A 14,280-nucleotide genomic window follows, 5' to 3' on the forward strand; every position below is an offset into this window, starting at 1 on the left:
AGAATCTACTTACAATGTAAATAGTCATAAATATAAAGAAAACCATTAAATGAGAAAGTGTGTCTAAAACTTTTGACCAGTAGTATATCATTTTCCTTTAGTTTCATAATTGTGCACTACTTTGTGTTGCTCAGTCAGATAAAATGCCAATAAAATACATTGACTATTGGGATTGTGATATGACAAAATGTGTAACATTTCAAGTGTAATGCAAAATTTTCAAGGCACTGTAAACATGAAATGTAAAATGCATAAATGTATTTATGAATCAATCTATTTTAGTTCCTTTTGAACTATTTTTTCCTCATTTCACACTTTGAGTAGGTGTATTATAAATATGTTGAATTGTAATGTCCTTTACAATTTGATTAGCTTGCATAACAGGACTTCTTGCTTCCACATCTGGTTGTGCGCACGTCTTTTTTTCATGTCAAAGCTTGGCCACTAGGTGGCGTTGTTTTTCTGAGCTCGGACAGCTCCAGAGAAGAGCAGCACAGGCGTTCGGGTTGGACCCCGTTTGAGTGGAGGCAACTCTGCGGCGTGTGATGGGCGGAGGAAGGCAGGGCTCAAAGGCACTACGGCCAGGAAGTGGCTCGAATTACAACTTCTTGTGAGTGGGAAGGGGGAGTGGGGACTGGGGGTGGGGGGTGGGGGGGGGGATTGGGGGTGACACCCTCTGGTTGGAAGGAGGAGGGCGGTGTGTAAGACGTAAGAAGGAGAAAAAAAAACCTAGTAAACCTGACAAAAGAGTCTGAGAGGACCGTGCGAAGGTTGTTGGAGTAGGACTGGAGGGAGACGCGTAAAGACGCTCTTCGCACCGAAGGGAACTGCGCGTCGATGGATTTTATGACATTCCGCATCGGACAACTATCCTCTGGTCCGGTTTCAGTCTCCTTCCACGTCCGTAACGCCTGCAGACTTTTTGTTTAGTTGACAAGTGTGCTGCCCGGGAGCTCCGGGCATGTTTTGCGCTCTGGAAGGAACTTGGTGACGGGGAGGAAAGTTTCGGTGAGGGGGGAAAGCGACATGGTTTTTGTGCGCTGTTTTCGAAGGATAATTTGCGTAAACTCGGATTTCCTTGCATGGCATTGGACTACGGCTGTAAATCTGGTTTGGGATATATCTGATCAGAATCGAAGCCGGCTGATTGTGGAATAGTAAACTGAGAAAAGGCAGCGCCTCGATTTTTTTTTTTTTCTTTTTTGCTGCATTGTGGTGTTGGAAACATTCCTCTCTCTGGATTCATCTCATGCCCCCTCTTCTCTTATCCGTGCATGTCAAAACAGAGATCTCCAGGATTTTAGTCCTCTCTGGTAAGTGTTTTGTCTGTTTACTGTAAGGACGCAGTTTGACAAAGTTCCCCAAAGTGTTGCATGTAAAGAGTTCTGCAGTCGTCTTCAGTGAGGGAAGAAATCATCTCTGCGTTTTGGGTTATGGGTTGAAAGACAGCTTCGTTTTCTTAGATTTACATCTAAAGGAATAGCTCTTTAGAAGTTTATTTATGGATATTTATTAAAAAAATGCGTTCTGCGTAAAATAACATTACCCTGTAGCCTTCAACCCCGTTAAAGTTTTTATCAAGTGAAGGTTCTCCTAGTTGCCCTGCTAGAGTGAACCTTCGCCCTAGTCTCAGTTCTCTTGCACCTCTAACTAGCTTTCTTCCGATAACTGGATTGAGCCCCATCCAGCTCACCCCCATACCCACAACATGAAATGTGTTAAAAGATATGTACACAGTTCCTACCAGCGTTTGTTTTCTTAGCTTTTTTACCATTTAATGATTCCTGTGTATTTAGAAGCCTTAGATGAGCTGATATGTTTCTCAAAATTTTCCGTCCCCAGAGCATAATGCTGCCACCACCATGGTGTGTTCAGGGCAATGTGCAGAGTCAGTTTATTTTAAAAAGTGGCACACCACGCTACACAACACCTTGCATCATCATCACTTTAGAGCCCATTAACAAGTGTCCTGGTTATGTATTACGCGGGTTAATTTTCCTACACGCCATTTATGGTGCCAGTTACCCCGTGACTGCAGTTGTTTTTCACCGCTTGGTGCCGGAGCCCTAAATCACTGCTGCAGCTCCAAATGAGCCACTATTGTGGGGGAAAAAAGGCAACTGATTTGAATTTCAATGAGAATTCAGGCGGTGCCAAGAAATGACGCTCAGAGCCTGGGTATTAAAATGAATGCTGCGCTCATGTGAAGCGCAAAAGTTCATGTCTACAGCATCAAAGTCCAAACTGCAGTGAGGAGCGCATTTTTAACGGTACCTATTCGATTGTTTGCACTAATTTCGTTCCTGTCAGTTTGACCTTTTCTTCATAGAGTTGCAGAATAGTCTACGTTTTGATTTCGATAGGAACGTGTTAAATTAAGTCTTCAAAGCCCGGTCGTTAATTCATACACCGATGCGTTTGGAAACAATAATATGTAAATGCAACAAACAAACAAATGCGTGTCTTTAAATTAAGGCTTGTGCATAAATTCAAAGATGCATCCTCGACATCAGCTGAGCGTATACCCTGCAGAATTTCGTTCTAGTCTAGAAAAGGCTAAATAGTATTTTTGTTTTTGCTTTTATACATTTTTATTTCCAGATCATGTTTATTATTCCTTTATCTTAAAAAATGAAGGGTTTTTACATTCATTTATAGTTATATCGCGTTTTATATTTGATTCATCACCTCACAATTTGCATTTTTGTCAGAATTTAATATTTGAGTTACTAATGGAAAACGACTGAGGACATATTTTTTAAAAATTTGAATGTGGTAATTTCACAGCTTTGAGGGCCTCTTATATCAGGGGTTTAAACTGGACTTTTGATTCTTAAACTGGGTCTTGTTTAGATATCAAATACAGTATGGACACTCTTAGTTTGGAACTTTTGCAAACAGAATAAAAGCATCACAAGTTGTACTATTTAGTGTAAGATAATTCAGTCCAGGTTCAACACAACTAAGTGTTACTGATTTGAAAATAGAGCTGATTAATGTAAGGATTAGTGGAATAGACCCAACTGGGTAAAGTGTCTCTGCTCAAATGTCTGTAATGTTCTAGAAATTGATGGAAAATTTTAATGAATAAAAATTATGGAAGTTTGGAAAATGTGTAAGATGTTATTTATATTTTCAGTTTAAATCCACATATTCATGTTTGAATCTTTGCTTTTTAAAAGCCAGAATTACAATATGTGTTTGAGGGTGAAACCAGCCGATACATCCAGCTGGAGCAGAGGGAGTGCAGGGAAGCGTGACTTGAGCAAACCTCCTGAGACACTTAGACCACGCTTAAACAGGACGATATGTGTGTCCCAATATTGAAATACTGCATTTCAGTTAAAGACAAGCTGGTCTCATAATTGAGTCAAGGGAATGTTATTAAAAAACCATTAAGAGCAGCAGCGTAGGCAACAGGTTTGTTGCATCTGTTGCGCATGAAGGACAAGTTGAGAAGGTGGTGCCTCCTATGTGACTCTGCTTTTTAAGACCCGCTGCACCTCATCATTCACATATATTTCCATGTTTGAGTTAGACGAGGGAAAAAAAAGATAAGCATGTTAAATGGAACAGGTGATGTTCTTGAAGCATTTTTGCCATTTTAGATCCGTGTGAAATTGAACAAACATTGTTGAGTCTGATCTTTGAAAATGCGGCTGCTGTGGGACCTGTGGAGACACCAAACTGGTCTGACTGCAGGCCATTCAAAAACACTGTTATGGCTCTTACAATATATTTTCAATCCATATGATTATGAATCCAGCGTAGAGGCGCACTGTGGTTGCACTGCCTCACAGGTGCGGTATGTCTGTGGCATGGCTTGTTTGACAGCATTTCTGCTGTCACATTTTCTTTCTCCACTTGTCTCACTTGCTTCAACAAACATAAAGTCAATGTAAACCAAGAGTAGTTTCTGCATAAGCAATAAAATCAAGTATTTCTTGTTGTTGTTTCAACTAAAATGTCCCCTTCTTTCTTCTTCCTCAAAAATCCTTCCTTCTCCTCTCTTTCTCTTTCACCTCCCAGTCCAGGTTACTTGGTGATTTCCAGAGAGTGACAGGCTGACCCCCACCACAGCAGTTGATGGTTGGGCGGACCCCCTCAGATGGGATCAGTGTCCAGGGGGAGGTGGTGGAGAAGGGGGGCATGGCGAGCCCTGTCCCCCTCTGACGGAATGGCCTTGTGGGTCTGGCTGCTGGCTGCCGTCTTGCTGTCTCTCCTGACCGCCAGCGCTGCACGGCCGCCCCTCACCGCCACCAGGGAGGAGACCAACGTGGAAGCTGAAGGTGAGAAACATGATTGTGAGAAGGAACAGAAGGGCCCGGGGGAAGTACATATGTGAATTCATTATTAATTTATCATAAGATTTCAGCTAGGCATGGGCCTTGCCAAGGCACTGCCGGTCAGCTGGCTGAAAGAGGGCTCCTACACGTTTCCCTCTCTCACAAAAAAGACAAATCTGGCTGCTTGGAAATATTTCTGATTGTGAAAAAAAAACACAGACAGTCATGATGTGGGAACTAAAGAAACAACAAAGATCAATAAATTATTGCTGTTTTAAAAGTACAGCTGAAATACTAAGAGGGCCATGTTTGTAAATCACAAAGCCTGACTAATTAACCAACGTTTATCAGCTTGTTATACTCGGGTTAGTTTAGAAAGTGCAGAACAGCACAAAGGTATAAAATTCTGCAATATAAGCACTTTTTAAAATTTCTTTTAGCAATGGGTTTCTTCTTTCCACTTTTCACAGAGGCTAAATTTTGCAGAGCACAACTAATAGTTGCCCTGTCGGATTGCCATGGATTTTATTTATTGGTATAAGATGTTAAAGGCGCTATTTACAATTGCATGTTATCCCTTTGAGACTTTTATTGTTGCCTGCTGAGCTGCCTATCAATGTATAAATGTATGAATGAATGTGACTTTAGTGTAAAAGGGCTTTGAGTGTTCAGTATGACTAGAAAAGTGCTTCATCGGTCCAGTCCATTTACCTATTGTTTGACTTTTGAAGATCATTGATTGCCCTGGATTTTATTTAAGGCTATCATAGTAAATAGGGCTAAATACAAATTTAAAATAGAAAATCAACAATAGACAGGGATCAGTAGAAGATTGTCAAAGTATGAGAACAGTTTAAGAAGCAAAAATACTACAGTTTTAATACAAAGATTTAAAACAAAAATGTATAATGGGAGAAACGAGAAAAGCAATATTCATTCCAACAGCAGGTAAGCTAATATGGTTACTATTACATTTACATTTTTATTTTAAAACAGAGATGTGAAAAATTACACCTTTTTGAGGTAATACTCTTTCACAGAGTAACACAAGCTGTTAATAACCGATTAATCAGTCAGGCGGCAAACCTCCAGTCAGCTACATAACAAACCTGCTCCATGTAGTTTGCCTGTAGTTTTAAAACAGCATTAGCTGAACACAGTGATTGGTCAGGCCCCTTTAGTTCACACACCTTTACTGTCAGTGCTTTTTATGATCAGAAATATTTTTCTAAACCCACAAATTTGTCTTTCTTGTAAGAAAGGAACAAGTGTTGAAACATTCTTTACGCCAGCTGACTGGCAGTGCACAGGAACATATGAAGGAAGGGGAATGTGGCACTGCTCTATGCTCCATAGAGCCCCATAAAACTCCAGGACATTCTGTGACATTTGTTTTTATTTGCTTTAATATCAATAACCCGCTCATACCTATATGGGATTAATTATGTTTTCGCTTTGCCTTGCATAGTAAAATTACATCTGAAACACAATTTGGCGGAAAACCGTGATCTAAACCTTACCCCTCAGGCAAACGGTTGTTGAAGGGACATAGAAAACGTTGCCTCCTGTCCAAATAATGTGAGATTGTGGCTAAAAGTAAGGGTGAAAAGGCGTCCACATAAAGATGCCTTTTTATGTAAAATTGTAGTTGTAAGGCGGTCAGGGTTGATCTAATGAGCTAATCAAGCCTGAGTTTCAATGCCCATGTTTAGGTGAAGTTTGGGTAGGATCTGTGGGCTGAAAGAAAGACAAGTTTTGACACATTTTTCTGTAATAAATAAAGAAAACGATAAATAAACATAAAAAGACATCTGTATGCATTTGCATGTAAAGTGTTTGGAGGGTACTGCAGTCCGGTAAGTTGAAACTGAGTAAAAAGTTCACACACAGGTTGAGCATGATTTAATTAAACACACAAAAGGAGAATAATTTACTACAGTGTAATGAGGTGTTGTTTTTCACACTAGGGGTGAGTGACTCACAGTTTTTTGTTTTCCGTCGCTGGTGTCTCTGCTGGTCCAGGCTGTGATTGAATGTTAAAGCCAGGTTTGCGACCCTATGTGTGTGTGTATAAGAGCAAGGGTGGGACTGTGTTTATCCTGGCATCTCTCTACTCAACCTTCCTGCCTGGAAAGAGGACCAAAGGAGGAAAAAGAGAAAGTCAGATTTGCACAGGGAAAGTTCTGGAATTGTTCTGCGTCCTTAATCCAAAAGCGCTCGTTCCTGAAACTGGTCTTTCAGAAATTTGTTTCGCAGTGTTGTGGTTTAATTCTGGTATCTTTAGGCTTGTCTCAGTCTGGTTACAGAAAGTTAATTATTTGTTGTGATGGACAGCAAACCTCATTCCACAGCTCTTTCTTCTCAGGCTTTGATCAGTCTGCTAATTTTAAGTTAGGGCAACAAGAGAACATCACCTTTTAAACGACAACCCCCATCTCCTTCACACAAACACTGTACCTATGCTTGGCCTTTGCCCTGGAGGTCAGGGTATGCTTCTTGCCTGCCTTGATGAGAGGCTGCCTGAACTCCTGTCTCCTGTTGTTTTTGTTGTTCTATCCCAGACTGTTTGGCTCCATGCTGGTGGGTTCAGAGCCCCCACAAGGCTCGAACGCTATGCTACGTGGCCACAGACAGGATGGAGTGAGATTTCCAGAGTTACACAATCCTCTAGGAAAATTCAAAGACGATTTGTGCATATTTGACTTCTCTTTCTGTTGGAAAGATTACATGGAGTTGGTCAGCTGTAAAGTCATGTGACTGGAGATTAAAATGTGTAGACCTAGGGTCCACACGATGAGGCACACATTGCTTTACAAAAGGATTTATACCCCTTGAACTTTTTCACATGTTGTCATGGTATAACCACAAACTTTAACTGCAAATTGTTTTACTTTTGGCGGGACGGTGGCAGCGGTGGGTTGCCGGTTTGAATCCTCACTCTGTTTGTCTCAGTCGTTGTGTCCTTGGGCAAGGCACTTCACCCTGCTGATGGTGGTGCCTGTGTATGGCAGTCTCACTTCTGTCATTGTGCCCCAGGGCAACTGTGGCTACATTGGAGCTCACCACTGTCAGTGTGTGAATATGTGAATGAATGGGTGGATGACTGATTGTAGTGTAAAGCACTTTGTGGACTTGATAAAGCACTATACAAGTGCAGGCCATTTACCATTGAATGTATTTTATTGTGATTTTATGTGATAAACCAACGCAAAGTAGTGCATAATTCTGAAGTGGAAAGAAAAATATGTTGTTTTTTTTTAAGTGTCCATTTGTAATTAACCCCTATTCTGATACCCCTAAATAAAACTCTTTGCACATCTAGAGGCTTCTTCAAACTCAGTGATATTTGCTTGAGTGTGGTTGGCAACATTATTTTAAAGTCTTGAGAAAGTCCACAGATTCTCAGTTGAATTTAGGTCTGGACTTTGATTGGGCCATTCTAACACTGGCTCAGATTTTTTGGAAGTTTTCTTTCATTATTGTTCTGCATTTAGCTCAGTTTCCCTGTATTCTCTGATTGCTTTCCTTGTCAATGCTGAAGAAATACGGCCCCACAGCATGATGCTGCCACCACCAGATTTACTAATTTACAAACTGGGTGACTTCTGAAGGCTATTGTTTGGACTGTATTTAATTTAGAGGTTTCAAAATAAAATTAGCTGAACTCAAATGCACGCCTCTTCAAATTTTCATTTGAAAAAAAAAAGTTTGGTGTTTTGGACAAAGCAAAACTATTATGCTTTCAATCATCAAAACATTTTGAAAAGCGTGCATCCTTTTTTTCCACTTCACAATCAAGCACTACGTTGTGATGGTTTAACACATAAACCCCCAGTAAAATATGCTGAAGTTTGTTTGTAACGTGACAAAATTTGAAAAGTGTTCAAGGACTGAGAATCCTTTTACATAGCACTGCAAACAGTGCACAATCTTATCTTATCCAAGTCAGTTTCTCTGTTTGGCTTGGACGGTTTTACTTGGTTTGAGTGTGATTGAATCAATGTGCCGTGTTACCTGTAGTACCCAGATCTTAGAGAGACAGATGGTCAGTTCCTGGTTTCTCTGTCCTAACAGCAACTCTCCTTTAGAGATGTTTAGTATTTCCAGTAGCTCCACCCCCTGGTGGCCTTGCAGCTTAGGTCACACCGCTACCTGTGTGTGAAGGAGCGTAGATTGCCAGAGATGCTTCAGATTGCATATCAGTATTGTCTCTTTTGAGCCCACGCCTGCACCTCTGGTGGCCCTGCTAGTTTGTTTACCTGTAGCTGCTGTAACAGGAGAAGTGGAGCGAGCGCGCTGGTTACAGCCTCCACAACAGACGTATTATTGTCGCTGCAGCCGCTTCAGTATCTATGGGAGTGTTTACATCGTACAGGCTCTCTCCGTTTGCACAGCAATTAAAATACACTGACCGAGCTCAATAACAATGGAGCCTAATCTAAAAGGTGTGTGTCTTTGACATTGGGTTCCTTCTGTCTATCATGTGGAGCGAACATGGCACCAGCCACCCTGGAATGAGAGCAGCTGACTAAAGTCAGCTCATTGTTTGGCTCTGCGTTCCTGAAACTGCTGCCAATCTCTGCTCCTAAAAAATTGTTCTGATCAGCAGAGAGGCAGGTTTTCCAAAATACTTCAGTAGTTAAATAAATATAGGCTCCATTGTACACGGAGGAAGAGGTTCAGTGCTTAGACAGACACTGGGAAAAGATTAATTTTAAGGTTTATATTCAAAAGGAAGGTATGAAGTTTCCTGCCATGTATTTGCTACCGGATTTTCTACTGAATGTTTTGATCAGCTACAAAATGAGCTCATGTTAAACAAAAGTGAAAAGCAAAGAAAAAACTCTGTAAAACACTGTAAGTGTGAACAGAAGATATGGACTTACCTATCTGTAACATCCTGGTATTTACACAGTAGGAGCGCAGTTGTAAATGCATAAAAGTGTCAGCTGGCCAGTTAATGACATGCAGTGTGTGTAGCTTTGACCGTGGAGCTGAACTCTACATAAACACATGTGTGTGCAAGTGACCAACAGTGACCAACAGGATTCGGGGTGGGGGCTTTTGGACTGAATGCACAGCTTTTACACGAGGACTTTTATTAACTTGCCGTTGGCTGGTGTTATTTGTGAAGGTCTGAGTATGTTGTTTGCTTTGGCTTGTCACTGCACAATCCCACCTTGCACTAGTCTGATAAGAAGCCTGCAAGAGCTACTGCCTGTGCCAGCTCGGGCCATTCGGTCCTCAACAGGATGCAGATGGGAATCGGAGTTAGCACAGTCAGGTGTCAGACGATAGAGGAAAGGAGAACGCTGCCGGATGGAATAAAAAGTACACATAGATAAGGATGCTCTGCAGATTTTTCTGACTGGCAATATAGCAAACCTTGACATTCATGTTTGTCCATGGATTATTTTAAAAAGCTTATGTTACACTGCATACAGACTTTAAATTCTGCCACAGTGTTAGAAGTAATCACTCCACTGCATTTATGGGGCTTTTATGTAACAGATGACCACAAAGCAATGCATGACTGCAAATAAAATGATTCTGCCATCACCATGTTTTGTTAGAAGGTTGGAGTGTTCAGGGTGATGTGCAGCTTTGGTTTGATTTTGGTCTCAATTTTGGTCTCCTGTGACATGCCCTTTCCAGTCACTGTAACTATGATCTTATTTTTTACTTCAAACTGATAGGATGTTGCTTCATTATTTGAAAATTGATAAATATGTTTTTATGGTGCCCTGTGATGTACTGGAAACATGTCCAGAATATACCCTGCCTCTCGCCCAATGACCACTGGAGATAGGCACCAGCCCTCCCAATACCCTGCAAGACAAGCGGGTATATAGATAGATGGATGGATGTTTTAATGGCAACATTATTTCAGAAAGCAAAATTGCTTTTGTTTCTTGTACTTAGTGTCAATAGTACTGTTCAACCTTTAAACCAAGTTTTCTTTTGAATGTCATTAAAGTTTCAACATTGTTATATCTTTGAAGAAAAGGTTCAATTCAGTGCATTTAGGAGTCAAAATGCATCAGGGCTTTTGTCCAGGATATTTATATTGAAGACCAGCAGCTCAATCATGGATTTTAATTTGAAAAAAAGGGGAGTCTTAACAAGGTTAAAATTTGCAAAATCAACCTAGGAAAAATACAACTAACATTCACATGCTGGTTTGTACTAGAATGACAGATAGCAAGACAGACATGGTGGAGAAGAACTGTTTGATGGAAAATAAGAAAGTAATTTGTTTCTAGCAGATCTTTAAAAGTCTGCTGCGACCTTTTCATTTGTTCGTTTTGGGTTCATGTCCTAAATCTCAAAGGTTCCCATGAACAATCAGGTATGTTGAAGAGGTGTCAACAGGGTAGGGAAGGGTCAGAGTTGGGTCAGCCGGGGTCACTGGTGGGAGTGGGATGGGGGCTCAGGATTTGTGGGAAGAGAGAAGGAGAGGACAAAGCGGAAAGGGAGGGCAGAATAACAGAAGGAAGGATTGATGGAGGGAGACAAATGCTCACAGCGGAGATAAGAAATGGATGACGGAAAAACTAACACCTGCATGTTTTTTTTTTAAACAAGATACACCATTTGGAGAAATTTCTTTTTCACTGCTTTTGTACTTGTTTTAGCATGTGTGTATTCACATTCCAGGTGTTGCTTTGTTATGTCAAGATCATCTTGAAGTTGTCCATACCCAGCAGTTACTTATTTAATAAAGCCAATAAAATGGAAAATCTTGCAGCAGCTGTAATGCCAGAGCGGAGGCTTGCGGTGTGGAAATGTCATAAAAAGGTATCAAAGACAGCTCCCCATCAATCAACCTGACCCTCCTCCTATCAGACCACACATTCAGGCCTTGCTGGGAAGGGTGGGGTTAATTATTTCCGCTTTAGTAGCAACAAAGACAATGCTGGAACCGTACCTGCCTCTTTGCCCACGGGGGCTACTTTTTGAAAGTTTGCTCGATGACTTTCCCATCCTTTTAAGGCTGATGTGTGTGTGTGTTTGCGTGCATGCCGGCATTTTGTTGCAACTAACACACATGCCCAGGGTGCACATATGACTGGGTTGGGGGTGTTGTTGAAAAGGTGCACTGAGGTAAGGAAAAACTGGGAATTCCTTTGCCTCTATAATTACACCTATCAGACTCCAGATAAAACTCACCACATTTACCATCATCGCTGGCTTGTTTTCTACGTTTTTCCATTGCTGCTTTTTTCCCCTCTCCAATTTTTTTAATCTTGCTTATTCCTAAACTGCTTCCAACAAACAACAACACAATTGTTACATTTCACTCAAGAGGAAAATTTAGCTTCCTTCTAGTTTTGCTTATAGGGCCTCACAAAAGCTTCTACACCTCTTGAATAGGGATGCAGGATAGGAAAATCTTGGCCGATATCAACATCTGATATTAACATAGCTGTTATGGCTGATAACCAATATTATATTTGTATAGATTTCCCTACCTTTTGGACACTGTGAAAAAACAAGCACACATTTGACATTGCTTCTCTGCTTCAGTTAAACCCCCCACAATCTTCCGCTGCTTCACAGTCACTGTCACATGACCAAACTAATAACACATATCCCGCCTCCTCCCCTCCTCCTCCAGAAACACATACACAAACGGCAAGAAGAAATGAATGTCTTTTATTAATATCGGCCTAGTTTTAACCTACAGCAATATGTTAAAAGAATGACAATTGCTGATACCGACACATCCAGGGTTGCATGAATGTGTGTTTGTAAATTAAAATGTATCAGATCCTGGAATTCCCATTCTTCTTCATGGATTGGAAACCCTCCTCAATCTGGACTTGTTAGATGACATGGTGTACGCACATGAGCTAGCTGGCAGATTTAACTTTCCTCCCAAAAATGTAGGTTTTATTGCACTTTGGATCCGGCACTGTGTATTTCTTGCTCTCTGGTTGAGCTTTGCACATCCTGTGCAGGGGATGTAGATCTTCCATGGCCAAGCAATTATGGAGCAGAGTGAACTTGAGAGATAGAGAGAGAGAAAACAGAAGAGTTGGCCAGGTCAAGAGTTTTGTAGCTGAGTTGCACAGTGGAAATCAGAAAGAAAAAGCCACAGAAGAAGAGTTCTCCCCCACCTTCCCACATCCCCTACCTGACAAGCACTTCCGCCCTGGACCTTACTCGCTGCTTTCTTCTGTGACAGGCAGACGGGCTGGAATTGTGTTATACCTGTGCTGCCTGTACTTGCTTAAATGCACTGATTTGCCTGGCATCTCCACTAACATAACTTAGAAGCTGGAAACACACTGATTACTAATTCTGACCTGCTCACAGTGTATTAATTGTTAAAATGTTATCCACGCCATCTGCAATCGCCAATATTGCATGCACTGAATCTGTACGCCAGTCATACATATCACCTGATAACAGAACTGGGCTTCCATGGAACCCATTTCAAATGACTAACTGGGAATTGATGGTTACATTCTGGTTTTATGGTTTCAAATAATGGGACTTTTCTCTTCCCTCAATTCCCCTCCTGCGTAAGTTCATTTAAATGGTGTGTGGTGTTTCATTTCCTAAACTGTGGCTTATTTCTTCCTCTCCCTTCTTGTTGTTCCTCCTTTCTCTGCACTCTTTCTCTGCTTTATTCTTTTTTTTCCCTCCCAACTTCCACCTTCCCATATTCCTTCCCCTTTTGCTCTGCAGAGGCAACGAACAAAAACCAAATTTTTAAGCCCACGGTGTGCTCAGTGCATCCGGGCGAGGTGCTGAAGCTGAATTGTCCTCTGCCTGCGACGGGGACCATTACTTGGACCAAAGATGGCAGCTTTCTGGGCACCAACAACCGCACGCTGATTGAACATGAGGTGCTGCAGATCCGTGATGCCGTGCCCAAGGACTCAGGCCTGTATGCCTGCACCAGCATGGGCAAAGACACGGTCTGCTTCATAGTCAATGTCACAGGTGAGTCAGGGAGGCAGGCCAGGACAGGTCAGTGCAGGACAGACATTTCTTGTAGTGCCTGGTTAAATTTAGAAAGTGTCCGTGGAACCCATTTGATTTGGGCAAAGTGGAGGAAGATACTGTCTTTATGAACAGAATCTGCTGAGGGTGTATGTGTGTGCCTGTGTGTGGTCAGTAGTAATAGTCTACAGCCTGATTGACCAGAAGAATGAATTGAAAGTTGAATCTTGACAAACTATTATTTTAAATACACCAGAATGCAAAATCTGGAGGTTTCTGGGTGCTTCATGGCATGCGTGTGTTTGAGTTAAGTAAAAGGTTGATGGTAACCATGTGTACTCTGTGCAGATGCAACCTGGTCGGGTGACGATGAGGACGATACAGACCGGTCAGAGGACACTTGGGCAGATGGCATGCAGATAAGTGAGTATGGGATGAATGAATTATCAGCAAGCACTACTTCAATCTACAGCACCAGGTCTCATTATGAAGAGTATTATCCCTGATTTGGTCTGTCAATAACATCTGAAACATTGCAAGTGGAGCTAGTATTAATGTTACAGGGAAAAAAATTTACAAGTGAACTGTAATATGTAAAACCTAGGGACATTGATGGACATAGCTTTCTGGAGGATCTTTGAGGGAAAAAATCTTGACTCAGCGCCGGAGTTAGATAACCTCAGTTTATTTGAGGCCGGCTGAAGACAAACAGCCGTGCGCGAGGAGGAGTCCGGATGCACAAGGCTTACTGGAAGGCGAGGGGCCACAGCAGTTGGGCCAGCCAGACAGTTTGACTTCATCTGTTGAGATCTGATGGTTCTGCCCCTTTGGACAGAGAGCATGGGAAACAGCACCCCTCACTTTTCAAGTTGAGACCTGATGCACAGGGTTCCTACACAGTCCTAAAAAGTCTGGAAAAGTAGGGAATTTGCTTTTAGCATTTTCCAGGTCTGGATAAGCAGGGAAAAAAATTCAAAATGAGTTTTAATTTTCAAGATTTTTTTCCTTCTTCCAGTTTGTAACAGACACACTGTCTAATAAA

At 41.6% G+C, this 14,280-nt stretch overlaps 1 protein-coding gene across 5 annotated transcripts in view; it reads left to right on the forward strand.

The window, feature by feature from the left end:
- The first annotated feature begins 747 nt into the window (after positions 1 to 747).
- fgfr2 (fibroblast growth factor receptor 2) overlaps positions 748 to 14,280 on the forward strand; it is a 63,183-nt gene continuing 49,650 nt past the window's right edge. For 2 of the 5 annotated variants that reach the window (XM_047352567.1, XM_047352566.1), the window contains exons 1-4: positions 748 to 1,313; positions 4,030 to 4,289; positions 12,981 to 13,238; positions 13,587 to 13,661. In XM_047352567.1, coding sequence (XP_047208523.1) covers positions 4,109 to 4,289; positions 12,981 to 13,238; positions 13,587 to 13,661 — 514 coding nt within the window. In that variant the 5' untranslated portion in view covers positions 748 to 1,313; positions 4,030 to 4,108. Of the gene's footprint in view, positions 1,314 to 2,223; positions 2,271 to 4,029; positions 4,290 to 12,980; positions 13,239 to 13,586; positions 13,662 to 14,280 lie in introns of those variants that run through there. The other 3 variants (XM_047352564.1, XM_047352565.1, XM_047352568.1) reach the window with 3 other exon arrangements.

Source organism: Girardinichthys multiradiatus, chromosome 22 (genome assembly GCF_021462225.1).
Source record: "Girardinichthys multiradiatus isolate DD_20200921_A chromosome 22, DD_fGirMul_XY1, whole genome shotgun sequence".
Taxonomy (NCBI): Eukaryota; Metazoa; Chordata; class Actinopteri; order Cyprinodontiformes; family Goodeidae; genus Girardinichthys; species Girardinichthys multiradiatus.